This window comes from Canis lupus, chromosome X, assembly GCF_011100685.1.
Source record: "Canis lupus familiaris isolate Mischka breed German Shepherd chromosome X, alternate assembly UU_Cfam_GSD_1.0, whole genome shotgun sequence".
Taxonomy (NCBI): Eukaryota; Metazoa; Chordata; class Mammalia; order Carnivora; family Canidae; genus Canis; species Canis lupus.
Window position 1 is genome coordinate 120,380,460 of NC_049260.1, and position 27,789 is coordinate 120,408,248.

At 50.6% G+C, this 27,789-nt stretch overlaps 1 protein-coding gene and 1 long non-coding RNA gene across 4 annotated transcripts in view; one reads left to right on the forward strand and one right to left on the reverse strand.

Annotated features, from left to right (window-relative positions):
- The window catches only part of CD99L2 (CD99 molecule like 2), a 94,801-nt gene extending 73,802 nt beyond the window's left edge, over positions 1–20,999 (reverse strand). For both annotated transcript variants that reach the window (XM_038588558.1, XM_038588557.1), the window contains exon 1: positions 20,665–20,999. In XM_038588558.1, coding sequence (XP_038444486.1) covers positions 20,665–20,731 — 67 coding nt within the window. In that variant the 5' untranslated portion in view covers positions 20,732–20,999. The remainder of the gene's footprint in view (positions 1–20,664) is intronic.
- On the forward strand, positions 20,601–23,644 carry LOC106558485. 2 transcript variants are annotated; one of them, XR_005386529.1, is made up of 3 exons: positions 20,601–20,923; positions 21,725–22,764; positions 23,535–23,644. It is a non-coding gene; the product is annotated as an uncharacterized LOC106558485 (long non-coding RNA). The 2 variants fall into 2 exon arrangements; XR_005386528.1 differs by lacking the exon at positions 20,601–20,923 and having other exon boundaries at positions 21,633–22,764.
- Positions 23,645–27,789: the final 4,145 nt, after the last annotated feature.

Here is a 27,789-nt window from a genome sequence, read left to right on the forward strand (position 1 = left end):
TTTAAAAGGCCATAAATAATTAAACTGCATTTCAAGATGATATGTTCACAGGGAAGCCGGTGTGAAAGTGATCCCACTCAGAGACCGCAGGGAACGGGACTGGAGCCCAGCTGCCCTGTCCCTTACCCACGGCTGGCCTGCATAATGGGGCGAGGCAGAAAGAGCGAGAAGGAAGCAAGCAAGCACCCAGGGCATGAGGAGGAGGGATAGGGCAGAGGCCCTGCGCACTATAAATACATCTGGCCTCTAATCAGGGCCTGAGCCTGGCTGCCAAAACATGAAACAGAGTGTGCTTCCAGGAGCTGGTGTGTGTCTTGCTCAAACACAAAAGAAGTGTCCTGACCCTGCTGCTTGTGATTCAAATCTCTGCAAATCCAATCATATTTTCAATGACCTAGGGAGCTTTCATTTAAAGGAAATTCTTCAGTGAATGCTTTTTACAGGACTATGTTACCAGAAAGTTAGCACAGGATGACTTACCAAACATTGAAGACTTACCTGGTACCAAAGACCAGAGAGAAAGTGGATAAATGCAGTGTTCTTGACCTCAGTCCTGAGGCAGAGACATCTATGAAGGAGGTCACTTGCCCTGCCTGGCAGGATTTAGGGAGGGGTGGAAGGGGAGCTAGGTTTGGAAAGGTGAGCAGACATCCTCTGGGAGCAGAGGGACAGAGCCTTGGAACCTGAGATCTGCCAAAAGGGTTTCTTGCCAACTAACTCTTCCCTTCCTTGGCCTCCCCTTTCCTGAGTCATTATTTTAAATCACCTCTTGCTTGACTGTTTTATGTTATTAAGTAGATGTCTCCAGAAGGGTTCCTGAGCGAATATGTAGCTCCTAAAACACATTACATTTAATTGAAATGTTTGAGATAATTATAGATCCATATAGGGTTTCAAGAAATAACACAGAAAGGTCCCGTGTACACTGCGCCCGCTTTCTCCCAAAAGTCATATTACACAAAATGAGAGTATATGATCAGAATTGGGATATCGACATTAATATGATCCACTTATCTTATTCAGGTTTTCCTATTTTTACTTGCACTCGTTGGGTGTATTAAGTTCTATAACCTTATCATAGTTGTAGATTCATGTGACCATCACCTTGGTCAAGATAAAAAACAGTTCCATGGCCACAAAAGATCCATCATGCTGCCCTTTTAGAACTATATCTATCTTTCTCTTACCTTCCCTCTTCCCCCTCACCTTCCCGTAACCCCTGTCAACCACTGATCTGTTCTCCATCTCTAATGACATTTCGAGAATGTCCTGGAAATGGAATAATGCAGTATGTGTTCTTGTGAGACTAGCTTCTTTTACACAGTATAATGGATCTGAGATTCACCCGGGTTGTTGTGTATAGCAGTACTTTGTTCCCTTTTATTGCTGACTAGGATTCCATGGGGTGGAGGGACCAGTTTGTTTATCCATTCACTCATCAAAGGACAGCAAACGATTCCAGTATTTGGTAATCACAAATAAAGCTGCTATTGACATTCCTATACAGGAAGCCCTTACATTTTTCAGAATGCCTTTGTGTTGCCTGTCAGACTGACAACTTGGATCACACGCTTTTCCCCTCACATCTATGTAGAGCTCCTGCCGTGATGTCCTCTGATATCCAGCACTGTCATGGAGAAGGGTGAAATGAATCTGGCTTCTTGTCCCCTAACAGGGGACTCGCATTTTTAAAAAACTGATCACCAAAATAGATCACTCACTAACCTAATCAAGAAAGAAGGAGAAAGTAGCCAATACACAAATTAGGAATGAGAAAAGAGAATATAAAAACCTGGCTTTATTCATGGATTCCCTCTTATTCATTTGACAAAAAATTATAAGCACTGTCTATACACCTTACCTTATTCTAGATCCTGGGGAATACAACAGTAAACAAAACAGACCCCCCAAATCCTACCTTTATGGAGCTTATATTCAATTGGACTAAAAGAATATTCTTCTAAAACTATGCAAGTTTTCAAAAATTAGTGAAGAAGAAAGAGAAAATCTAAACAGAGCAAACACAACAAGGAGCAAGGGAAAAGGTGTCTGAACTGTCCCTCTAACAGAATCAACCAGGCTCAATCTATAGGCAAATATTCCCAATCATCAAAGACAGATGATTTCTCTACTGGTCAAATTTTCTAGAGCAGAGAAACGAGAAAAACTTCCCATTTTTAATGACATCTGGAAAAGGCAGCACAGAAAAAGAACACTACAAACTAAGTGAAATAAGTCAGAGAAAAACATCAAATGATTTCACCATGTGGACTTTAAAAAACAAAACAAACACAGGGAAGAAAACTGGAGTGGAGATGAAGCAAGAAACACTCTTGATTATAGGGAACCAACTGATGGTTACCTGATGGGAGGGGAATGGGAGTTGGGTGAAATAGGTGATGGGGATTAGGGGGTACCTTGTTGTGATGAGCACCAGGTGATGTACGAAGTGGTGAATCACTATATTGCACACCTGAAAGTATTATGACACTCTATATGTTAACTCACTGGAATTAAAATAAAAACTTAAAAAAATAAAACTAATAAAACAGAAGATCTAAATAAACATTTTTCCAAAGACGAAATCCAGATGACCAACAGACCCATGTAAAGATGTTCAACATCACTCATCATCAAGGAAATGCAAATCAAAACCACAATAAGATACCACCTCACACCTGTCAGACTGGCTAGTATCAAAGAGCTAAGAAATAACCAGTGTTGCTGAGGATGTGGAAAAAAGGGAACCCCCATGCACTGTTGCTAGGAATGTAAATTGGTGCAGCCGCTCTGGAAAACAGTGTGGAGGTTCCTCAAAAAGTTAAAAATAGAAATACCCTATGATCCAAATATTCCACTTCTGGATATTTATCTGAAAAAAAAATGAAAACACTAAATCGAAAAGATATACGCATCCCTATGTTTATAGCAGTATTTACAATAGCCAAAATATGGAAGCAGCCCAAGTGTGCACTGATGAATGGATAAAAAAGGTGATACATACACACACACACATACACACACACACACACACACACACAGAGGAATATCACTCAACCATAAAAAAGGAATGCTACCATTTATGACAACATGGATAGACCTTGAGGATATTACGCAAAGTGAAGTATCTCAGACAAGAGAAAGACAAATACAGATTTCCCTAACATGTGTAATCTAAGAAACAATACAAAACCACATTGGTTGATATAGAAAGCAGATTGGTGATTATCTGTTTAGAGGGGAAGGGTGAACAAGGTGAGTGAAAAGGGGTCAACTGTATGGTAAGGATGGTAACTACACTTATCCTGGCGATCACTTTGTAGTGTAAACAAATACTGATTGAGGATGTATGTCATATACCAATTTTACATCAATAAAAAAGACAAAGTATACACAAATGGAACCCAGGTAGACATTTCTTTTTAAAGATTTTATTTATTTACTCATGAGAGACACACAGAGAGAGAGGCAGAGACATAGGCAGAGGGAGAAGCAGGTTCCCCACGGGGAGCCCAATGCAGGACTCGATCCCAGGACCCCGGGATCATGACCTGAGCTGAAGGCAGATACCCTACCACTGAGCCACCCAGGTGCCCATGGAACCCAGTCAGATATTAAAAAACAGGACCTCCAAACCACTGTGGGCTTGTCAAGGATCACTAGGATGCTTGCAAGGGAGGGATCTAGTGATGTAACTTACTATATTAATTGGTTAAAGGGGAACAGACAGTTCTAGGATATGCCAAAACATCACTTGATTAAATTCATTGTTTTTTTTAAAGATATATTTATTCATGATAGATAGAGAGAGAGAGAGAGAGAGAGAGAGAGAGAGAGAGACACAGGCAGAGGGAGAAGCAGGCTCCATGCCAGGAGCCTGACGTGGGACTCGATCCTGGGACTCCAGGATTGCGCCCTGGGCCAAAGGCAGGCACCAAACCGCTGAGCCACCCAGGGATCCCCAAAATTCAGTGTTTAATTCTGATGTTTTTAAAAGGCCAAATCCTTATTAAAATAGGAGTAAGGATTTATCCTTAACCATAATAAGGAACAATCAAGGAGGCTCTTTAGCATTACTATTATTTAGCTCCTGAGTGTGCTAGCCAGTAAATTCAGATAAGAGATCACAAGGGAGAGAAAAAGAAATACTGAAAAAGAGGTAAAGCCATCACTATTTGTAGATTATAGGATTATATACGTAGAAATGCCAAGATGGTCAAGTGAAAGAAAACCTAGAAGAAATAAAAAGATGGTTTGGGAAGGTGGCTGGTAATGAAAACATATACAAAAAGCAGTAGCTTTCTCAGATCCCAACCACCATCACTTAGGAAATTTAATGGGAAAAGAAGACACCATTTACAAGGAGGACATGCTATAAAGCACTCGGGAATAAGTAACATGAAATATGAATCATAAACATGAAGTTATAAAACTCAAACAGAACACGAAACTAGATAGAGAAGGATGCCTTGTGTGACTTGGAAAATTCAGTGCTGTGAAAAAGAAAAAAGAGAGAAAGAAATAAAAATTGGCTCTCCAAGTCAATGCGATTCCAATCAAAATCCCAATGCACTTTTTATCATTTATTTGAAAAGTTGACCCTAAAGTACACGTGGATGGAACACACAGGGAAATAGGACATTTCACAAAAAGAGTAATTTAAGAAAGACCTGCTCTATCAGATTCTGCAATTTCTGCAATATTTAAATCAGAGCAACATCTAAATACATTTTAAATTGCAGTACCTGAATGACCCAGTTGCATCACCGACAATGCTCATCCCCAACATCAATCCAAAGGCCTTTGGGGCTCATGGTTTGGGCGGGACTCAGCTAAACATTTCACACCACCCATCGCATTTATCACTTCTATGCCCCACTACTTCCACTGGCCGCTTCTCTGCTAAACTAATTCAAGAGGCTCCCTGTACGCATATTCCCAAATAAGTCCATTGTAAGAGTCATCCTCAGGGTGCCTGGGTGGCTCAGTGGTTGAGCATCTGCCTTTGGCTCAGGGCATGATCCCAGGGTCCTGGGATCGAGTCCCACATTGGGTTCCCCGCAGGGAGCCTGCTTCTCCTTCTCCCTGTGTCTCTGCCTCCGTCTCTGTCATAAGTAAATAAATCTTAAAAAAAAAAAAAAAAAAGAAGAGTCATCCTCTTCCTTCTCCTTCCACTCCCCCTGGACAGGTCTCCAGCATCAGTGGTTTGGAACCTGGTGGCCTTAGTGAAACCCTTCACTACACGGGCAGGGCAGATGACAGAAGCCACATTCCAGTTTGAAAAATCCAGGAAGTGCAGAGAGTAGAAATGTGAAGGCAAGAGAAGGGGTATCGTTTGCAAGGGGAGGCAGGGGGCAGAGCTGTTGCAGGGTAGAGGCAAAATTGAGCAGGCTCTCAGCCGAGTGGGAAGAATCAAGGAAAGAAATGGGAAGCACCCACCGGGAGCTGGGGTAGGGTCAGGGTTCGCTCCAGGCCTCCTGCTCCCCAATTTAACACCCTTTGTGCCCGGGACTTCCACTCAAGGATATGAGCCAATAAGCATGTGAGAGGATGCAGCATCCTTCGCAGACAACAAGTGGAAACCCGAATGTCTATAAGCCAGGAGATGAAGAGAACGAACACCCACACAACGGAATACTCTTCAGCCATAAAAAGGCATGAGGTGCGGACGCATGCTAGAACGTGGAAGAACCTGGCCAACATTGTGCTAAGGGAAAGACACCAGTTACAAGAGGACAAATATCGGATGATTCGGTTTATGTGCAATGTTGAGACAGAGATAGATATCCACAGAGATGGGTGGTGGCCAGGGCGGGCGGCGGACAGAAAGGGACTGGTAAATGGGTATGGGGTTTCTTTTCCAGGTGAAAAGGTATTCCCAGGGCACCTGGGTGGCTCCGTGGTTGAGCATCTGCCTTCGGCCCAGGGCGTGATCCCAGAGTCCCAGGATCGGGTCCCGCATCAGGCTCCCCTCAGGGAGCCTGCTTCTCCCTCTACCTGTGTCTCTGCCCCTCTCTCTCTGTCTCTCATGAATAGAAGGAAGGAAGGAAGGAAGGAAGGAAGGAAGGAAGGAAGGAAGGAAGGAAGGAAGGAAGGAAGGAAGGAAGGGAGGAAAGAAGAAAAGAAAAGAAAAAGAAAAAAAGAGAAGAAAAGAAAAGAAAAGAAAAGAAAAGAAAAGAAAAGAAAAGAAAAGAAAAGAAAAGAAAAGAAAAAGGTGTTCCCCAAATTCCGTAGTGCTAATGGTTGCTCAACTCTACAAATATACTAAAACCACTCAACTGTGTGGTATGGGGAAAAAACGCAACGGTGTTAAAATGCAGAAGAGCAAGCAGGCCGCTACATGGAGGCTTCTGGGCTTCAAAGGCAGCGGACGTAAAGGTCCCAACTGTGGCCACATGCAAGTCCCTCTGGGATTTTCTGCCCGTGTCTCCTACTCTAGAGGGAAGATCGGGGCCACCCAAAACACCCACCACCACCCTCACTTTGAGATCGCCCTCCCTCCTCTTTTGAGGCTGCAGTCAACCTAGCTGCTGCGTCTTTCCTGGAGGCCGTCCTCTCCTGGTTTCTAGCACATTCCCTCCTAGCCATGGAGCAGAGTGGAGCTGCCTGGCAGTGGCTACGTTCTCTTTTTTCTCCCAAGCCGCCCTGGACTAGGCCCCAGGCTGGCATCTGCGGCCCAGGGACCCTCCAGATCCTGCCCTCAGCCCTTCACTTCCTCCCTAGTCCCAAACATCCTCGACCCCTTCGCTTTACTAAAGGTAACCCCATGCCCGCTCTGGACAAGAGCGCGTGCATCCTGCCGTGGAAACTGCGCTGTCCAGGGGCTTCTCGGCCCCGGCCTGAGTCCCCAGGCCAGCCCCCCTGCAGAGCCTGCTGGCCAGCCCTGTGCCACCCGTTCCTGCTCTCCTCGGGGCCTTTGGCCAACTCCTCCTCCTTTGCCATGTGGCACAGTCCCCACTCGGTTGCGGCAGAGGCTCCAGCCGCCACCGTCCACCCCTGTCCCGACACTCCGTCCTCTGTCCCTGCCCATCCCCAAGGCTGGCAGGAGAACACGCCCTCCGGCCCCGATCGACTGGGAGCGCCCTGCAGCCAAGCAGGGCCTGGGTCATCTCGCTGGCCCAGCCCCGACAGGGTGCCCTGCACCCAAGCAGCCCCTCAGGGAGGGGGCCGGCAGGTGCTGGCTGCGTCCTGGGGCACGGTTGTGCTGCAGCCGCAGGCCTCAAACTGCGGTGATCGCGGGCGCGGGCAGATGGGACTTGGGCCAGGCCCTCGGGGGCCCCAGGAACCCGGATTTCCTTCACCGGCTTCCTTTGGGCTCCGGCACAACTCCTTCCAGCCCCGCCATCCAGCCGGTGGCTCACACGCCTGGTGCGAGCGCCCGTCTCCCCCCCCTCACGGAGGAGACTGAGGCAGGGGTTGGGGGACAGGCCAGCTGCACACACCTGGGCCATTCCACCTGCGTGGGCGACACCAGTCACGGCCACTGGCACCAGCGGAGCCCCGAGTTCAGCCCTGGTCTCTCCCGCCTGTCCCGGCCATGCCAAGGTCAGGTGCTGTTATCCTGGGCCCAATATCTCATATGCAGGTATTTACTGATGTGTCACTTGTCACAGCAAAGACCTGGAGCCCACGGCAAGATCAATCAGAAATCAGACACTCAAAACACCTTTATTCAAGAAAATATAAGGTTATGTAGATAATTAAGATAAACGTACACACACGAGATACCTATCAATTTGCGTTTCTAGTAATGGCAGGATAGATTATTTGGACTAACCTTCCAGTTAAAAACAACCAAAATAGTTGATTTTAAGAATGTCCCCTTAAGGAGCACCTGGGTGGTTCAGTGGTTGAGCATCTGCCTCTGGCTCAGGTTGTGATCCCGGGGTCCTGGGATTGAGTCCCGCATCGGGCTCCCCACAGGGAGCCTGCTTCTCCCTCTGTCTCTGCCTCTGTGTGTGTGTGTGTCTCTCATGAATAAATAAAATCTTAAGAAAATAAATTAAAAATAATTAAAATAAATTTTTAAAAAACCATCCCCTTAAAAGCACTGAAGAACTGACAAGATGGTAAAAACCACCACATGCACTCAACTGTCTGCCCTGAAGGCACTTGCCCGTTGGGATAAATTCGCTGTTTCCACAGTCTTTCGAGTCAGGCAAAAGGGTCTCTAACCTGGCCCTGTGGCCACCCAGATCAAGCACATGTAACAGAAAATTCTCCCAACATTAAACTGGGACCCCAAAGGGCTACGCCCTTGAGATAAGGGTGACTCAGAAACAAAATTGCCCTTCCTAGGTTCAGCCTCCTGAGGACTGCAAGAAAGGCTGCGTCAGTGCTGGGGGGAAGGAGGGGGAAAGGTAAGGAACTAGTTTTAGGAGAATCTCAGGTTAAGAACATCCCAAGGCGCCTGACAAAAATCAAATACAAATCTCTGTGAGAAGGCACATCTATCCTAGACTTCAAAGAATCCTCACATATATATTTCAAGGACAATAAGCAGTAAGTAGACAGCTAAGAATAGCCAAGCACAAGAGGAAATAAAGCATCATGAGAACCATAGAAAAATAGAAAAATGAGCCAAGAAATGACCAGGCAGTTCATAAAAGAAGAAATCAAATTGGGCAATATACAGAAAGATGCTCAACCTCATTAGTAAACAGAGAGACGGAAATCCAACCACAATAATATTAAATTACAGACTCACTAGTAGTTAATGTAATACTGAAGTCTGACAATACCAAGCGCTGGTGACGCTGGTACAACAGAAACTTTTATACACCACTGATAGGAAGATAAACTGGTACAACCACTTTGGAAGACAATGTAGCATCACCTGTAACACTGTAATTACAAATACTATATAACCCAGAAATGCTACTAAGTATAACCTCAGAACAGCAATTTTCAGACTTTTTGGTGGACTCTATGTACTAAAAAAAAAAAAATGAGAATCTGAAAAATATTGTGCTTAAGGGGGTTATATCCATTGATATTTGGGATATCAGAAATTGAAGCTGAGAAACTTTAAAACACAAGACTACACAAAAACACATCCCATTAGCCATCAGAGCAATGAGAGCGCAGGTCACATCAATTCTGGAAAATTCAACGGTACACTCATGAGAAAAGGAGGGTGCAAAAGGCAGTTCACATCTTACTGTTACTGTGAAAACAAGTGGAACTCCTATACCCCCTGAAAACGTCTCCAGGGCCTTCCAAGAATCCCCAGACCGCAGTCTGAGAACCACGTTCCCAGAGAAGCTTTCATCCATCTGCCCAAGAATGCTCATGGCAGCATTGCTTGAAGTGGTCAAAAACTGGAAATTCTCTAAATATACATCAATAAGACAATGCATGACAAAAACTTACAGTATATTCAAACAGCAAAGTAACAGAGCCACGAAAAAGAAAGAACTACAGACACACACAACAGATCATTAACAATGTGGGGTGGGGGACAAAACACAAAAGGCGACATACAGTGTGATTCCATTTCTGTGAGGTTCAAAGGCCAAACTAAACTGTATTTTTTTAAAGATTTTATTTACTTATTCATGAGACATACAGGGGGGGTGTGCAGAGACACAAGCAGGCTCCCTGTGGGGAGCCTGATGCAGGACTCGATCCCAGGACCCCGAGATCATGCCCTGAGCCAAAGGCAGATGCTCAAATGCTGAGCCACCCAGGCCCCCCAAACTAAACTGTATTATTTAGGGGCACAGACACAGGTGGCAGAAGTATAAAAGAAAATGACTGCATAGGAATCAGGCTAGGGGTCACCTCTGTTGGGGAGTGGGGACTGTAATCAAGACGGGGCACACGGAGGCCTACCAGGATCTCGTCAACATTCTGTTTCTCAGCCCGCTTGGTGAGGACAGATATTTTCACTTTATACTCACTCATTAAAGGCCCCACTCATTTTTCTGTATCTACATTATATTTCACAGTAAAGGTAATAGCTATATGCATGGTTCAATACCAAAAGCATGCAATTTGTATTTCGGCAGAGTAGATATTTTTAAATGCTATATTCCAATAGGATAACACTGCCTACCCCTACGTTACAGGGTTTGCATTTTCTCTACACTTTTCTGTACTTTCCAAGTTGACCACAGAACACATATCACTCCTGCAACCATGTGAACACCTGGTATTGTCAGACGTTATTATAATTTTTAGCCTACTGGAGGGTATGTAATTTTATCTTATTATAGTTTAATTTGCAGCTCTATGATTACTAATGAGGTTAAACATCTTTTCATATGTTTGTTGTCCTATTTGATTTCCTCTTTTATGAATTCCCTGGTCAAGTCTTCGGCTCATTTTTCTGTTCATTTGCACCTTGCCGGTTCTCTGAAAACTAAAACGTATTTAAAAAGACAGGGTCACCAACTAAAACTGCAACTAATGAGAATCAACACACACTGGATGGGATGAGCCATCTGTGGAAATCTGTGCCCACAGCAACTACCTAAGGAGACTGGTGACAGAGCTGATATAGCTGAGATGAGCCTAGAGTCAGCTCAAGCGAACACCAATCCACAGATTAGCTGTGATCAGATTGATTCCAACAGGTCTAAATGGAAGCCACATGACAAGGACAGAAAACTTTAGGGGCTCATGAGGAATACTGAAAACAGAGGGTGGAATTACAAAGAATATGTCTGTCTCTACAGCAGGCAGTGGGTCTTAACCTGGGACAGTTCTGCCCCCGGGGGACATTGGGCAATGTCTGGAATCATCTTGGGTCGGCAAGATTTGGGGGTGGGGTGGGGTGTGCTACTGGCATCTAGTGGGCAGAAGCCAAAGATGCTGCTAAATATTCTACAATGAGCAGCACAGCCCACTCCCAGTGAATCATCCCCCTCCAATGTCAATGGTGCCATGGTGGACTCTGCTCAACAGTCTACCCAGGACAGAAAGCGCTCAACCCTGTGACTCTTCTCCGAGTAGAAATAGTCAGAGGGGGAGAAAAGCAAATGCCCAGGCTGGCCTGCCTTAAGGAGATAATCCAAAGCCCTTGAATCTCCCATTCTGCAAGCACTTCCAAGGGAGCTGCAGGCTGGGCACTGAGCTCCCCCTCCCACCGGGAAAGCCTGTGCAAATAGGGTCAGGTCAAGCTGCCAGAACATCAGGGCGGGAAGGACCCTTGGAGCCAGCTAGTCCAGCCCCCTCAGTGCAGAAACACCCTGAGAGCCGATGACATGACAGCAGCGTTGCGTCAACGGAAGAGGCAGATGCAGAGGGGAAAGCACGAGGACATGCAAAATGGCAATTATTTCATAAAGAACCGGAAGTCGGAGAGGGACGCGTCATGACAGAGCTATAAGCAGTTAATATCTCCACGAAGGAGGCAGCATTCCATCGGGATCTCGAAACCCCAGTGCATCTGTGTGGCAGTTTTAAACCGTGGCTCAAAATTCTTTGATGTGCTCCCAACAAGAAGGGAGAGAGATGTGCTCACCTTGAATGTGGACTATCCTTAAGTGACTCATAGCCCACAGGGTGCAGCAAAAGGGACGCTGCGCGACTTCCCAGGCTAGGTCCTCAAAGGCCACGCGCTGGGGACACACTCCACGGACCCAAGAGCAGGTGATCAAACACACTGACACAAACGGTCATAGCAACACGATGCTCGGTGGTCAAAGGGTAGAAACAGCCCAAGCGTCCATCCGCTGATGGACACACCAGCACCTCTCGATGTGAAAAAAAACCACGAGCCGTCAAGGGACCCGAAGGGCCGAAGCAGACCAGAAGTCAGGGCACAAGGGAGGCCTTCTCTGCCACCCCACGAATGAGCGGTTACCCGGCCAGGGCCCATGTGGGGCACTGGGACCCCAGCAGGTGGAGGCAGCCACCTGCCCTGGGGGGGCAAACAGCCTTCAGCAGGGGGAGAAGGGGGCTGAGGGCCTTCTAGGCAGTCAGCACTGCGGCATCGATGGAGTGCCGGTGCCACTTCTAGAACACAGGCCACGGGCACCACGAATAGTTGCTCCCAGGTCTGTAAGTTCCTTGCAGCTGCCCTCTGCGGCTTTTTCGCTGCACCCCCAAACCAGAAGAAATACCACATAGGCTCTGCTTATGAAGTACTGAGTTCCAACCCATTCCAAGTGGTAGTCTCTGTGCTGACACACATGATGCATTTTCCTCAGATTAAAACTATCGGTGGCATCACCCAGAGTTTGCTGCGGTGTCCCCGGCACCTGTGTACAAGCACAGGACCCATGGGTTTAGGCACGAGGTTGGGGGGCAGAAACTAAGACTCGGGGTGGGGGGAGACATGCAGCATTTGCTGTCTGAGCTCCCACCTGCAGGAGGCCCACCCAGCTCTACAGCGTCATGGGCCCCGGATGCCAGGACCGCCCCCTCCCCTTGATGCCCCAGGTGGCAAACACTCCCTGTGTTGCTTCATCACCCTTCATTGGCCTCCCTTAACGCCACCTAGATCCTGTAAATAGCCCTTTAATTAGATGCTCAATTGCTGTGTCCAAGCATGCCATCCATTTCCTGCCCAGTCCCTGTGCCAAGGATTGTTCTAGATCCTGGGGACAAAGCAGACAAAAAGCAAGTCCCCTCCCTCATGGAGGAAAAGTCTAGTGGCAGAGACAAGATGGTAGGCAAGGGAGCAGGTAGACAGAACATCTGGGGATGACAAGTGAAAAGCAAACTCAAGCCGGCAGGGGGTACAAGGGTATGGGGTCAGGGTCAGCCTAAGGTGGGGGCGTCTGGGAAGAAGTGAAAGAGAGGACATGCACTTATCTGAGGATGGACCTTCTAGCAGAGAGGAATGTTTGGCCTACTAGAGCCAGCCCTGGGCAGGGGTGGGAGCTGAGGCCAGAGGACAAGTAGGCCCCGTTCTGTTGGGACCTATAGGCCACAAGAAGGGCCTGCATTTGATCTTCATTACAGTTCAAAGCCATAGGAAGGTTCTGGGCAGAGGGACAGGATGACTTAGGTTTCTGGATCACCTGGGTGCTGCGTGGAGACCAAAATGTAGGGCACAGGAGTGAACATCACTTGGGAGGTCATTGCCAGGGCTCCAAAGGGAGATTGGTGGCCCAGCTAAGAGAGGGAGCCAGGGAGGAGGAGAGAAGAGGTGGGAGTCTGAATGATTCCAAGGGTGATCACGGCAGCATAATCTGCAGACCGATCAGATATGGGGTGTGACAGAGGGCTCTGGAGGACTGGCCAAAGCCACCAGCAGGATGGGGCTGCCAGTTACTCAGGTGGGAGGGGGTAAGCGGAAGCCCAGGTGTGCACAGGGTCCTTCTGAGATGCCTGCCAGCAGGGGTAAAAGTCAAAATAATTTAACACAGCTGCACAGGGCATGAACCCCATGCTTGCCAGATTACAGGGAGGATGGGGAGGCCTGGGGCCCTGGGGGCAGGGGCAGGATCCGTGGGTGGCTGGGGCCACCTGAGCTAGAGGACTTCGAGAGCCTCATCACTAGCAGGGCACCTGCCACCGCCACAGAGACGACGGACACAAAGCACTATCAGGGCTGGGGACAGAAACAGAAGACTCACAAGCACGCAGATGGAATTTAAGTTGAAGCCACAAAACTGGTGAAAGCACTGGGGAAGTGCTCTAAGTAGAGTTTTACCACCTCTACTTAGAGGTAAAACAGGGCAGCCTGGGTGGCTCAGCGGTTTAGTGCCTGCGTTCAGCCCAGGGTGTGATCCTAGAGACCCAGGATCGAGACCCACATCGGGTTCCCCTGCAGGAAGCCTGCTTTTCTCTCTGCCTCTCTGTGTCTCTCATGAATAAATAAAACCTTCAAAAAAAAAAACAAAGCCACCAAGGACTACACCAGAGGCACTCCCGCAAGGCCCAGAGGTCAGAGGGAAGGAGCCTGGGAGACAGCGCTTCCAGGGGGAGGGCGTGATCAGAGGGTGGCAGGTGTCCTTTGGGTTTAGCAACAGGAAGCCACTGCTGACCCTGGCCAGGCGCACCTTCAGGGGAGAGGCAGGCAGCCCCCAAGCTGCAAGTCCACGTGGTATGTTGTAGGTGAGGAATAAGAGGCTGAAACATGTTTTTTGCTGGTTTCTTCTTAGGGACTCCTTTGGACTCCTGAATTTTTTGAGCTGGGGCGTGAGGAGCCAAAGGAGTGAGTGATGAAAAGTAAAAAAGGGACTGCTCCTGCCCAAGAGCCCAGGACTCTGCAGGCCGCCAAAGGGCTCCAAAGAGCAACTGAATTAGAGCTCCATGTTCGGACTCTGAGCCCCACCCCCGAATTCAGGGGCATTTTAGTCCGGGCCAAGTAGAGGCTTTTGGAAACGTGAACCCCCTAATTCCCACAGAACCCCCTCAAGGCAGGTGGCCTCTTTGCCTTCTTGGGTCTGCCGAGGGAGCCGAACTTTGCTAATAATACCTCGACAACACACCACCTGTTTGCATTAGCAATGAATGGGCTACTCCCACAATTCTGTGAGGCCAACAAAGCACAGATCAGCAGCCCCTCGGTGCAGATGAGGCAACTGTCACCAGCACACGGTGGGGTCACGCTGGAATGCAGGCTCTGGGTTAATTCCATCATCCCAGGCGAGCTGAAGCAGCAATAAAAAGAAGAATGTCGAAATGAGCCCGGGCACTATTTTGGTGGTAACGAATTCCGCACCGCAACGGTATTCCCTGCTGAGGGGACCGGCTCTGATTTGGAAAGTCATCCCAAATGAACCACCTGGCACTGCCAGCCAGATGTTGTCTAGCCTCTCCTTTAAACAGATGTTCACGGAGCAGGGGCACCACTCTCCGTGGAATTCAACCACGGTTCTCCAAGTGCTTTCGTTGGCTTTAAAGCTCCAGAACCATCCTGTGACTTCTTACAAGCAGAGCAGCCGTAGGTAGACAATGAATAAGAACGGAGCTCAAAACCGGCTGAGGCTGGGGCGGAGGCCCAGGGCCACCCGTTCCCGCGCTGGTATGCGTCCCCACCTGCCTCGGGAGGGAGGGCGCAGGCACCCTGAGCTGAGGCCAGGGTGCCGGCAGGTGCAGCCGGAAAGGCAAGCTGGTGGCTCATACCGCGTCCTCCGCCAAGTGGCAGGTGTGGCCGGGACGGATGGGAAACCTGCGTGTCCTCTGGGCAGCCCCAGACCGTACTCTGCTTCAAGCAGCCACCAGGCCTGGGGGGGGGGGGGGGAGAGATGGAAAAGGCCTCTGGGTGGTGGGCAGTGCTGGCACGGGCTCCCATTTCCTTGGGAAGTAGTTAAAAAAAAAATCAAACCCAAGCAAAAGGAATGTAGCGGTCTCCCAGGGCCCTCAGGTGCTCCTCGACGTCCACTGCCACACCGAGAACATCGCTGCAATCCAATTTGCTGCACGTTTAAACTCCTGACCTCGGAGCATATTGGCAATTGATTTAGGATAGCAAAATCGAAACACTGTAGGGAAACATCACGACCTGGTTTTTTCCAAAGGATGAAGAGGAGGCTAGGATCTACCCCTCGGTTTTTCTATTAGTTTGCTCTTGCTGCTACAACAAATCTCGACGGATTTAAAAGACACTTTTGGTTTTTTTCATCTTACAGTTCTGGAGGTCAGGAGTCCAACAGAGGTCTCGCTGGGCTAAAAACAGGGTGTCAGCGGGGCTACATTCCTTCTGGAAGCTTCTCGAAACTGTATGTGCATTCCTTGGTTGCCGGCCCTTCCATCTTTGGGTCCAATCTTGTATCACCTCGCTGACTAGCTCTGACTCCTTTATCTCCATTTTCCATATTTAAAGGATCCTTGTCTTTCAACTGGCCACGATGACCCAGGAGAATCTTATCTAAATGCAGCTGGTTAGCTACCTTAATTCTCCGTCACGTGTAACCTAATAGTCGCAGGTGTCAGAGATTCGGCCGCGGACATCTGTGGGAGCCTACCGCAGCTTGCCACCCACCTCCGTCTGGAACACTTACCTTCATCAAAGTATTTCCCACACGTTTCAGTTGGGACACGTTTAGGATGACTTTGTGCTTTTACATGCGAACCAGCACTGACCAATCAGCGAACTTATGAGCAAGACTCAGGGAGAGCCAAGTCTGGGTGGGGAGACAGGACCCCCTGCAGCCAGGCCTTCCCAAGCGCCCCGAGAGCAGCAGAAGATGCCGTGCCAAGTGCAAAGAGTAGGAGTGGATGCACAGCAGGAAAAGCACCAACACCGAGTGGTGGAAGAACCCAGAAAGATGGGGCACCTGGAAGGTATCTTTCCTGAACTCACCAGAATCAGAACCAGGTCTTCCCCATACCCCCCTCTGAGCAGCCAAAAGGCCTCCTCATCCTCATCTCTGCTGAAGGTAGCTTCAGGCCCTTCCTCAGTTCCTGCTTAGGCTGGCTCTTGGGTGATTTCAGGGTGCGGGGGAGAAGGGAGGAGAAGGGAGGTGGGAGAGGGGCATTAAACAAACATGTTTTAGTTACCTGGTGTCCAAAATGATGGAGGGGATGGGGACGTGACCTGTGACAGCAAGGAAGGGACCAAAAACCAATCAAAACATGTGACACTAAAAGGCAAATTATCCCCAGACCCTGTCCAATGCAACAACTGGTGCACATGATGGCAACCCTGAGCCATCCAGGAAAGGGAAGTCCCCCATGCAGGATGCGTCTTCCCAGGGGACCATTCCCAGACTTGGGGGTAGGGGGGCTATGTGGCACTGGGCCAACTCTGCACATGCCCCTGCGGCCTGTCTGGCTCACACCCAATATCCCCAGTAGGCCCACAGGGCTTCTGCCTGGATCCCAGCACCACCAGCACTTGGGGCCACTCTGCTCCCCTGGCTTCCCTACCCGACAAAGCCCCAGGGATCACAGGCTGCCTCACTCTCATTTGTTCTGCTTGAACTACAGAGATATTTTTTTTCAAATGGAGATACAATTCATGCACCATACAACTCACCCTTTAAAAGCGTACAATTCAATGGTTCTCAGTTCATCCACAAGGTTGGGCAACCATCACCTCTACCTAATTCCAGAACATTTTCATGTTCTTTCCCAAGAGGAAACTGAGCCTACTAGGCAGTCACTCCCTACTACTACTAGGCATCACCTCTACCTAGTTCCAGAACATTTTCATGTTCTTTCCCAAAAGGAAACTGAGCCTACTAGGAAATATGAGCCTACTACTCCCCATCCCCCAATTCCCTGGTCCCACCCCCTGGCAACCACTCATCTACTTTTTGTCCTCTATGGATTTGCCAACTCTGGACATTTCATATAAATGGGATAATATGTGGGCTTTTGTGTCTGGCTCATTTCACTCACCATATAATTTTCAAGGTTTGCACGGTGTATTTTTAAAACGTGGCTTGGAATGTTTTGGGTAATGTGAATAATAGTCACCAACAGAGCTCACTGAGAGCCAGGTGCTGTGCTAAGCACTTTATCCATCTGTATTCAGTCCTCATGACAACTCCATGCAGGGGACGGTGTGGTTATCCCCCTTTTACAAATGAGGAAACTGAGGCACAGAGCAGTTAAGTGACTCACCCCAGGTCACAGTAGTGCTGGGCAAGCTTGCACCACAGCCCGCACTCTCCCTCTGTCAGCTGGGCTACTTCGCTTCAAGGGAACAGGTACTCAGCAGCAGGCAACTCGCCCACACACCCATCAATCACACTAATTCTCGGCCACTTTCCACACTTCTATGACCTGTCCCATCCCTGGAGGTATCTACCTTCGTGACCTCTGCTTTGGTTACTCAGACAAACCTGAGTTCAAGTTTGAAACCTCGCCAGGCTATTCATTTTTCATCTGGGAAAATGGGTTACCACCAAGTTACTTTTTTATTTTCAAGATTTTATTTATTTATTTCAGAAAGAGGGAGAGCATGTGCACACGTGCAAGGCGGGGGAGGGACAGAGGGAGAATCCCAAGCTGACTCCGTGCTGAGCCCGACGCAGGGCTCGATCTCACAACCGGAGCTGAAATCAAGAGTCTGACGCTCAAGCAACTGAGCCACCCAGACGCCCCACCACTTTTCAAGGCCATATGCAAATGTCCATTATGGACATAAGGAAAGGCAATGGGTCATGGTGCCAACCCTTCAGGGTGGTTATGAGGGGTAAATATGTGTGGCGTGCTGAAGACCCGGTGCGTGGAAGGCATTCAGAAGATGGAAATTGCATTAGCATTACTGCCCACCTGCACCACTGTGACTCTCCTCCCCATGGCACAAAAGATCAGCTTCCTATTTCTGTAGGTGCCTACAGGCAACATTTGTCCTCCGAGGATTTTTCAGAGCTAGGAAAATCCACATTGGACTAAAAAGCCATCCAAAATGAGAACAGGAGTGACCTGGTAACTATCCTTTTAAACTCCTAGAAACCTGAAGTCTGTCTCAACTTGCCAGAGCCTGAAGGGATTTCACGAATGAGTCCTGCTTCGAGGTTCTATGTGCTTTCTGAGGGCTGCTGGTCTTTCTTGGCTGTGCATCTACCCAGGACCAGGACTAAAGTGGCTCTTAGGCCCACCCAATCCACCACTGTGGGGCTCCAGGAGAGGCAGCAGATGCCTAACTAAGCCCCTGCTTTGTGTTTGTTCATTTTGATGCAGCAAACTGTAACTGTCCGGAGACCAGCAATTCAAAGCCCATATCTGTCATCTTATTTTGCACAAAAGAGCCACAAAGCAGTTCCCCTCGTTGAGGCAAAAGCTTCTTCCAGTTCAGTTCTCTTAATTACAAGTAAAAAGATCGCTAGGTAGCAGTGTTCGCTGGGTGGGATCCTGGCTCCATCTCTTCCTAGCTATGTGACCAGGGACCTGTCATTAATACCTAATCAGCGAAACTGCTGAGGCAACCAAAAATCAGATCTGTGATGCTCCTGGCACCCAGATCTGACAGTGACGCTCTCCGGGTCCCCTCAAGATGCCTGATAGTTGTTAGGCATAAACAGGGCGAGCAAACCAAGCAAGGTTCAGAGAAATTTCCCAAGGCAGGAGCGCAGCCTCCAGGTGCTTATAAGCAAGGACTGCGGAATCAGACAAGCCTGGGGTCAAATCTCAGCTCTGCTACCTGAGGCAAGTTACCTCACACCTCTGTGCCTCTGTTTCATCTGGAAAATGATTCCGTTTCCTCCACCACCTCCTAAATCACCTCCTATGACACGTGAGGGTGAAAATCTGAGACCTGTTCATTTGTATTCCTCCCTTTCTCAATGCACATACCATGTTGAAGACCTTCCAGAAGGTAGCCTTGAAGGGACTATCATTTCTCTCACTTCTCTGTGCTTCCACTTGCCAGATTTCCCTATCCTTAGATGGGAGCCAACCAGGTGACAGTCTTTCCCACAGATGCGTTGTAACAGAATTAAAAGGTTAACCCCAGAGAAGAAACATGAACCAGAAAATTCACCAACCCTGTGACTTGCTTTATTTTTCTTCAGAGCACTGACAACATAGATTGGGATGTCTGTGCCTGTCTTCTCCCCCCATGAGGAAGTTAGCTCCATGAAGACAGAGTCTTAGCTTTGTTCACTGCTGCATCATCAGCGTCTGGAACAGAGCCTGACACCTTTGAAGAACACTGAATGGCTCTTCTTGTATCAAGTCCAGGATGGCTGCCCACATGAGAAACACTTTCTGCATCTTCTGCAAAACTGCCTTAGACTGGCTACCGTTTTCCAGTGCTCCCTATACTGTAACATAAATCTCACCAGCACCCCCTGCAAGGACAAAGTTTTTGTTTTTGTTTTTGTTTTTTTATTTTTGCTGAGCTCATGTTTTTCACGAGCTGAATTTGCCAGCCTTGTCAGGGAGCTCAGCACAACCCTGTGCTCAACTGCAGTGTTTTCCTCAGACCTTTTTCTGATGTGGAGATGGGATATAAATAAGTGTAAGAAGATTCTATCTGTACACATTGGAGGTCCTATTTTTAACCACGCTCTGCATTTATTCTAAGATGCCTCTGAAACTTCCCTGTGCATGCGAATCAGCCGGGGTCCTAGTTAAGATGCAGAATGTGACTCAGTAGGTCAGGGGCGGGGCCGGAGATGCCGCATTCCTTACAAGTCCCAGGTGATGCCAAGGAGGGGCCTGGACCACACTCGGAGTAGTGAGGGTCTAGGAAACCTGCCCCCCTGATTCCACAGCGTTTCGCTCTCCACCTCCTTGGCAAACATCGCCGATGGCTAGAAAGCTGGGGCGGGTAGCAGAAGCCCCCGGGGAGCGGTGAGACCGACCACACATCGCTGCACCCCGCCCCCACCCCGTCCCCGCAGGCAGCCTGACAAAGGCAGTGGGCACGCGCCCAGGAAGCTCCCCAGGTGCTTCTGCTGCAGGTGGCCTCAAAACACATTTTGCGAAGCCCCGCGGAAGGCAAGGAGTGCGCTCTCAACGAGGCTTTCCCAACAGCGATCTCCTGGGAACAGCTGTTGTCACCGGTGGTGACAGCTAGTTCAGGATTTTAAGGGGGAGGGGGGGAGTTATCCTGGGGTCTGTAGCCCAGCACCAGGAGGGGTCCCGGCCCCCCCTCCGACCACCCCGATCGCGGCAAGGTCAGTCCCCGCGGGTCCGGGCTCGCGCCCCCACCGCCCGCACAGCCCCGCCCACCCGCCCGCAGTCTCCGCCGCAGGCCCGCGAGGCGGGGGCCGGGCCGCTCATGCGCACCACGGGCCCGCGGGGCGCCGAGCCCCCGCCCCGCGGGCCCACAAGGCGGGGTCCCCGCGCGCCCCCCGCCCGCCTTACCTCTCTGGACCAGAGCGGCCAAGGAGAAAGCGAGGCAGATGAGGACCGCCGAGCGCCAGACCACCATGGCTGGGAGCGGGCGGAGGGCCGCGGAGGAGCGCGGTTTGCGCGAGCGCCCGAGGGGGAGGTCGGGGAGGCGCGCGCACGGAGGAGCCGGAGCCGCAGGAGGAGGACCCCGCCGCCACTGCAGGGCCCCGCCCAGAGCCGGCGCGCGCGGCCCAGCCCGGGGAGCGGGGGAGGGGCGCGCCGGCGGGGCCAGGTGAGGCGGGGCGGGGCCGCGACTGTGGCGCGAGGGGCGGAGCGAGTCCGCAGCCTCGGGGGGCGGGGCCGCGGCCGGGGGGCGGGCCGGCGCGCGAGGGGCGGGGCCCGCGGGCGCCCGGAGGGTGGGGCGGCCTGGTTGCGGCGGGGGCGAGCGCGAGCGCGTCGCGGGGGGGCCCGCAGGCTCCGTCCCCCGCCCCCCCGCCCCAGTTCTCGAGGGGCGAGCCTGCGGGCCCGGAGCAGTGTGTCAACCCAGGAGCCGGAGGCGCGGGCTGGCGGCCAGGGCGCGCGGCGATCGCCGCTCGGCGCGCCACAGTCCTCCCGGCCCGCGGCCGGACCCCAGGCGGCGCACACGCCAGGTGCGCTCTGCCAGCGGGTGACCTTGGACGGGGCTGCTCCCCTTCTGGACTTGGCGTCCTCCCGGCAGAAGGCTGTTCCCCGGGAGCCCCTCCGGCCGCGGCTCCGGGACGCAGCACCCGTGCCCTTGCCCCAGCCGCTGTGGCTGAGCTTGCTTTTCACCCGGCTGGCTGCCCGCCCACTCGCTGATCCCTGCAGGAAACTAGTGGAGCCCCGTCCGGAGATGAAAGAAAAGGGCCGTTTTCGTGGCTGCCCGCTGTTGGCAAACAGCAGCACGTCTCGAGGAAATGAGCCTGAGGCCGGGGGCGTCGGGGCCGGCGAGGCGGGGGGGTGGGGGCGGCCTGGAGGCGCAGCGCGGCGGGCGGGGGGCGGGGGGCGGCAGACACAGGGTCAGCTCCCGGGAGGCTTTGATGAATGCGCTGAAAGCGCAAGTTCACATCTGCAGAGTCGAAAACGTGCTCAATGATCGACAGACGCGCTGCAGTCCTTTCCCATGAACCCCCGCAAACGGAGTCCATCTCCAGGGTTGGGCGAAATCAGATTCCAACACTGCCCTGAACAGCAAAATGCCCGCCGCAGCCTTTGACGTGAACGCCCTCGAGGAGGGCTCCAGCTGCAGCCAGCTTTCCAGGACAAAGAGAGAGCTCCGCTGCTCGCCAGAGTGGCAGAGCGGCGGCGTCGAGCCAGCCCCTGCCCTCCCTCGGCAAGGTGGGCCACGTCCTCCTTTCGGGGGCGGCTGCTACCCCCCCCCATTATTTGGCAAAGGCTGCCCTGAGCCCCATCGTCCTTAGAGGGCGGCTACCGCCACCTCCCCTCGGTGTGCCCCAGCTCCCATCTGCACCACCAGCACCTCCAGAGCCCCCCGCCTCCCGCACCGGTGGCCCCCGCCCCTGGGAGTGAGCCGTACCAGGGGGGCGGGGGTCTCCCTGACTTAGAGCCGACATCTTTCCCCCTGACTTCCAGCATCGGTTGCTCTGCATCCTGGGACTGGAAAAACAAAACCTTTAAGGGGGTAGTGAGTGTTCCGATTCTCAGGCAGTTACTTATTCTGTGACACTAACTACCTGCAGAATTAAGGGAAATAGCTAGGAGTTGCTGAACGCACTATGTACGCGGTTCAGTCCAGGCATTTTATCCTTCTTTTGTCTTTCTGACAACTTCCTGTACCACCTCAATGATCAATGAGGGGAAAAGAGCAAACCGGAGATTTCTGGAGTTAACCAGCTACAGTTCTACAGTGTCAAGGACACAAGAGGACCCCTAGGAACCCCAGTGAGTGAATGGCTAAGAACATGCGCTTTGGAGCCACCCAGGGAGGAGATACTGGCTGGACCCCAGAAGGTTGTGCTGAGGATTTATTGCTACGGGGGAAAGTGGGGGACCTGAGACACATGGCACAGAGAGGCATTCTTGCCAGTCTTGTAACACCTAAAGAAATCCTGGCTACTGCGACGTTGAACGGTTGCTGTGTACTCCAGGCTGCAGGTATGCCCCCGCCTTTCCCACCAACTCAGTGATATTCTAGGCCATTCCCTGTGCCTTGGCCTCAGTGTTACCATCCATACCAGGAAGGCAGTATATGCTGGGGAGCCCCTGCAGAGGCATGAGGAGGTGAAGAGATGCCCAAGTCCCACCAGCAAGACACTGGCCATGCTGTAACATGCAGCAAAACTATTCTCCAGCTCAGGGGTAGTTGTGACCCAAATCCAGCCCACCGGCCTATCTGTATGGACTGCAAAGTAGGAGTGGCTTTTGTGTCTTTTGATGGTTGAAAAGATCAAAAGAAGGTTATTTTGTGACACGGGAAAATTACCCAGCATGCAAATGTCAGGGTCCATAAGTTTTTGGAAACAGCCACAGCCACCCATTTCTGTATTGTCCTATGGCTGCTCCTGTGCTACGACACCAGAGTCTACTCATTGCAGAAGAGACCATGGATCCTGCAAAGCCCATAATCTCTTCCACGCATCCCTTTACAGGAAAAGTTTGCCAGGCTCCATTCTAGTAGATTGAGCTATAGCGAGGAGGAATATATTTTTTAAGATTTTATTTATTCACGAGAGTCAAAGAAAGGCATAGGCAGAGGGAGAAGCAGGCTCCCTGCAGGGAGCCCGATGTGGAACTCCATCCCAGGACCCCAGGATCATGCCCTGAGCCCAAGGCAGACACTCAACCACTCAGCCACCCAGGCACCCCAAGGATGAATATTAATATATGATGGTGTGGGTCCTAAAGAGTGTGCTTCTCCAAAACAGGGAGTGAGCACAGGAGATGACACAGGAATAAGAACCAACAGAAAAGGATGATGTTTACCATGTGCCAAAAGACACCCACTCAAAAAAATAAAAAGCCATTAATCAAAATACTGCAAGTGTCTGAGGTCAGTTATTCTATCAGATAACTCTCCCTATTAAAATGACTCATCTGGGATCTGGTTTGCTTAGATGAGGGTGAGTCTGAAAGGGGTGATGTCACCGAGGCCCTGATCCTGCCAGGCTGGGGTCCCGCCTGAAATTTGGTGAGCCTCTCAGTCAGGTAGCTGCTACTCCATTGCATTGCGATGGAACATAGGAGTTGATTTACGTACAGGATATTGAACACTTAGACACCATGATTCTGCGCACCCACCACCCCGTACCATATATGCGGACATCCGCTCCCACCTACCATGGCACGTGGCTGCTGGGACCATCTCCTGGCCAAGCCAGCCTCGTCTCCAAACCGGCCCCTTGACTCCACCCTCCTACTACTCTTTACCCCTTCCCAAACTTCTTATATCCTTAAAACTGTCACCAGTTGGAAAGCCTGACAAGCTCTTCTCCTGAAATGTTCACCCTTCCACAGCTCTCACCCAGGCACAAAAGTGTGGCGTGGACAGATGGCCACCAGGCTGGTCTGGGGGAACGAGAGAGGCCACAAGTGGGGCCAGGGACAGCCGACACTAGCCTGTCATTCCACCACTTCCCAACTGTCTGCGCCCCCACAACCTCATTGCACACCATATCCTTGGGAAGATGTGTTCTAACTTCCAAAAGAGCTCTTAGATCACTATCACTGGTGCAGAGTTCCTGTTCTTGCTCCCAAGCACCACAAACCCCTCCTTGCAAAGGCCCCCAAGGGGGCCTCCCCCATGGGTGGCCAAAATCAACCCCACCTGGTGGAACCTGTTCACCAGGGCCACTGGAATCGCCTAGCCACCACCTCCACCCCTGGTGAAGACACCCATCTGGCACGTACCACTGTCCATGACAGGAGCACCATTTCCTGGTACCAACCCCCCAAAACACACACACACACACACACACACACACACACACACACTGATCTCTGGGGCACCAGAGTGGAGCGGGAGTTCACATAGTCGCAGGGGCAAGGACAAAGTGGTCGCCCCAACTCAAGCTCACCCTTTGGTCCCTGGGACCCAAGGCAGCTCAGCTGGGCTCAGGCTCAAACCTTCCATGGCTTCCTCTCTCCTCCCCCAGCCCTGGGCTCTAATCCCTCAGAGCAGGCGGGTTTGTAGGGCCTGGCTCCAGAGCAGGTGGCAAAGGGACTGCCACCCTCTGCCCTCCCACTCCCCGCGGGGCAGGCCAGCTTCCAGACAAAGAGTCCATGCATATCAATGGGGAATGCAAACAGCTAGCTGCGGGGAGGGCAGCCCCGTGGGCAGCTCCCCAGATGCCTGACAGCAGACGCAAGTCTTTACCAGTCCCAGGCGAAATAAAAAAAAAAAATGAGGTTGCTGTGGCAAGATTCCCCCCCACACCCCACCCCGTTAAGTTAGAGTACTGACCTTTACTCTGAAATCGTGGATTTCTGTGTGGTATACAAAAGTCCTTTATTTCATGAAGAGATGCTAGTGCTTTGTTTCTGGTGCTTACTTTGCAAAATAAAAAGTTGGCAACCCTCTCTGTCCCCAAATTGGGAGGAAAAAGGAAGGAAGGAAGGAAGGAAGGAAGGAAGGAAGGAAGGAAGGAAGGGAGGGAGGGAGGGAGGGAGGGAGGGAGGGAGGGAGGGAGGGAGGGAGGGAGGAAGGAGAAAAACAGAAAAAGGAAATCTACACCCCAGTGAATGTCCAAGTCTGGGAACCACCAGCCCTACCAGCTACATTCAGCCCACCCAGGGCCCTCCATCTGGGGAATTTCTGGAATACACCCCACATGTAAACAGGAGCCCTGAAAATGGACCCTCAAACAACGTTCCCTCACATTTTTTGTTGTTGTAGGCAAATGATCCCCCAGTCCCCTCCACCTGGCCACCGCGTTCTTATTCTCTCCTCTGTTGGATTCTCTAGGAAGGCAGAGCCCTGAATGCCACGCTGACGACAAAGATTTGATCCTGAGAACAAAGGGAAGCCACGAGGGGTTTTAGGCCTGGCAGAGAGACGGGAAAGCGGTCCACAGTGCAGATAGATGGGGGTGTGAGGGTGGGAACGGGGACGGGTGTCTGAGAAAAGCCCAGAAATGAGTGCCCCACGTAGGGAGTTTGAGTCGGCCAGAATCAGGGCTCACAGAGCAGCAGGTGGGATTTGAACTGCATCCAAGCACACCCGAGGAGTTCTCATGGGGGCTGGGGTGAGGCTGCAGGGTGACAAGACCAGACTTGTCACGGATCTGGGATCTGTTTCTTCGAGAAAACTCAGGACTGTGTTGCAGAGCCCAGCATCTGCCTGGGGAGAGTGGAGGCGAGCTCCGGAGCTGGTGGGTGCGGAGGCAGAGAGAAGAGTTGCTCACCCCCAGAAGGGGCCCTTTGGCCAGAGCATTTTGTAATCCGGTGCAACAAATTCCATGACATATGAATAACCCCACCTTTTTTGATTCCTGTTAGAATTCCCATTTGGGATTTGAGGTGTTTTCTTATCACACCAAGGAGCAGACAACGGTGAGGATGCTGGCAATGATGGCCACGAGGAGAACAACACAGAAGGAAAAGAAGACAGGTGCAAAATGCCAGTGGGTCACAACTTGGTTTCAAGTCTCATTATCATGAGAAGGAGTCCTCTTCTCTGGAAATCTAAATGCAGAACACCCACCCGTCTTCTGGAAGCCTGCGTGCCAAGTCAAGCAGGGCAAAACCTTATACCTGCATGTTTTCCTAATGTGAGAGACTGTTCTGCAAATTTCTTTCTAGTGCTCAGTCGAGTTAATAGGAAATTTGCATAAGCAATTGGCAAAAAATAACTTATGTCTCTGTAATATTTCCAAAGCAGCATTTTCATTTTCTATCCTGAATCCTGACCTCTGGAGGAATAGGACTTAACATTTGCCCCTCAAATGCAAAGGAGGAGGACCTTGCTTTACTTCCCCAGTGAAGTCTTCCTGAAGTACTTGGGAGACTCAAACCACAGAAACCAATGTGTGGCCTCTTCAGGTCTTTTCATGCAATCAAGGCCGCGGCGAAAAACTTACACAACACAAATGTACAAAATAGTGCCCCACTAAAAGTCATATCACTGCATCACAAAATAGCCCCTGGCGGTTTTCAACAAGCTTTGCCGCCCCTTTGAGCACCAGTACATCAAGCACCTCACCCCGCACACATACATACACATAGCCCTGTGCACGTGTGCGCACACACACGTAGGGTGCTAGTGTACATGTATTTGGATACTGTAGGAGCCCAACCCCAGCCCATCCAACATGACCATTCAACTCCATTAACTCATATGCAAACATCAAACCAGTTTGCAGAGTTTTCTCACCCGGCATGGGTAAACCGAGGCAGAGGAAAATTGGAGCAGCCTGGATCTGCCTCTAACTGGTTATATGAATTTCAACAAAAATTTATTAACACGTATCAGTTGAGTGCCTGCCAATCTTACTTCTTTTTTTTTTTTTAGATTTTATTTATTCATTCATGAGAGACACAGAGAGAAAGGCAAAGACATAGGCAGAGGGAGAAGCAGGCTCCACGCTCGATCCCTGAGCCAAAGGCAGACGCTCAACCACTGAGCCACCCAGATGCCCCAATTCTACTTCCTCGAGACTTCTCAGAGTACCCCCTTCTCTCCATCCCCACACCCAACACCAGGGAGCACCTGAGGACCTCTTGTGAGAAAGCAGAGGAATAATAATATTTTGTGACGCAGTGATGTGACTGTTAGTGGGGCGCTATTTTCTACAGTTGCGTAAGTTTTTCTGCATGGCCTCGATTACATGATTCTTTGAAATGGGGCGCGTGCTTCTTCCCCGCTCGCCTGTGAGCTCTTCACACTAGGGGAACAAGGATCTCCTGGAAGTGTTAGGTCGGATCGCACAGCCTTCCCCTGCTCAAGCCCCCAGTCACCTCTTCCCATTATTCCTGGGATCCGGCCTAAACTCCTGAGCTCGGCCTTTAAGACCCTGCAAGACTTGGCCCCGGATGACCTCACTATATTGTACACCTGCTCACGCTGTCCCTCTGCTCTCTCTCACTCTCTCTCTTTCTCTCTCTCTTTCTTTTGGTATAAACTATGTTTTTATTTCACTAAGTCAATCAGTGGTTTTCAAATTTTCTTATTGATGGAATTTTTTT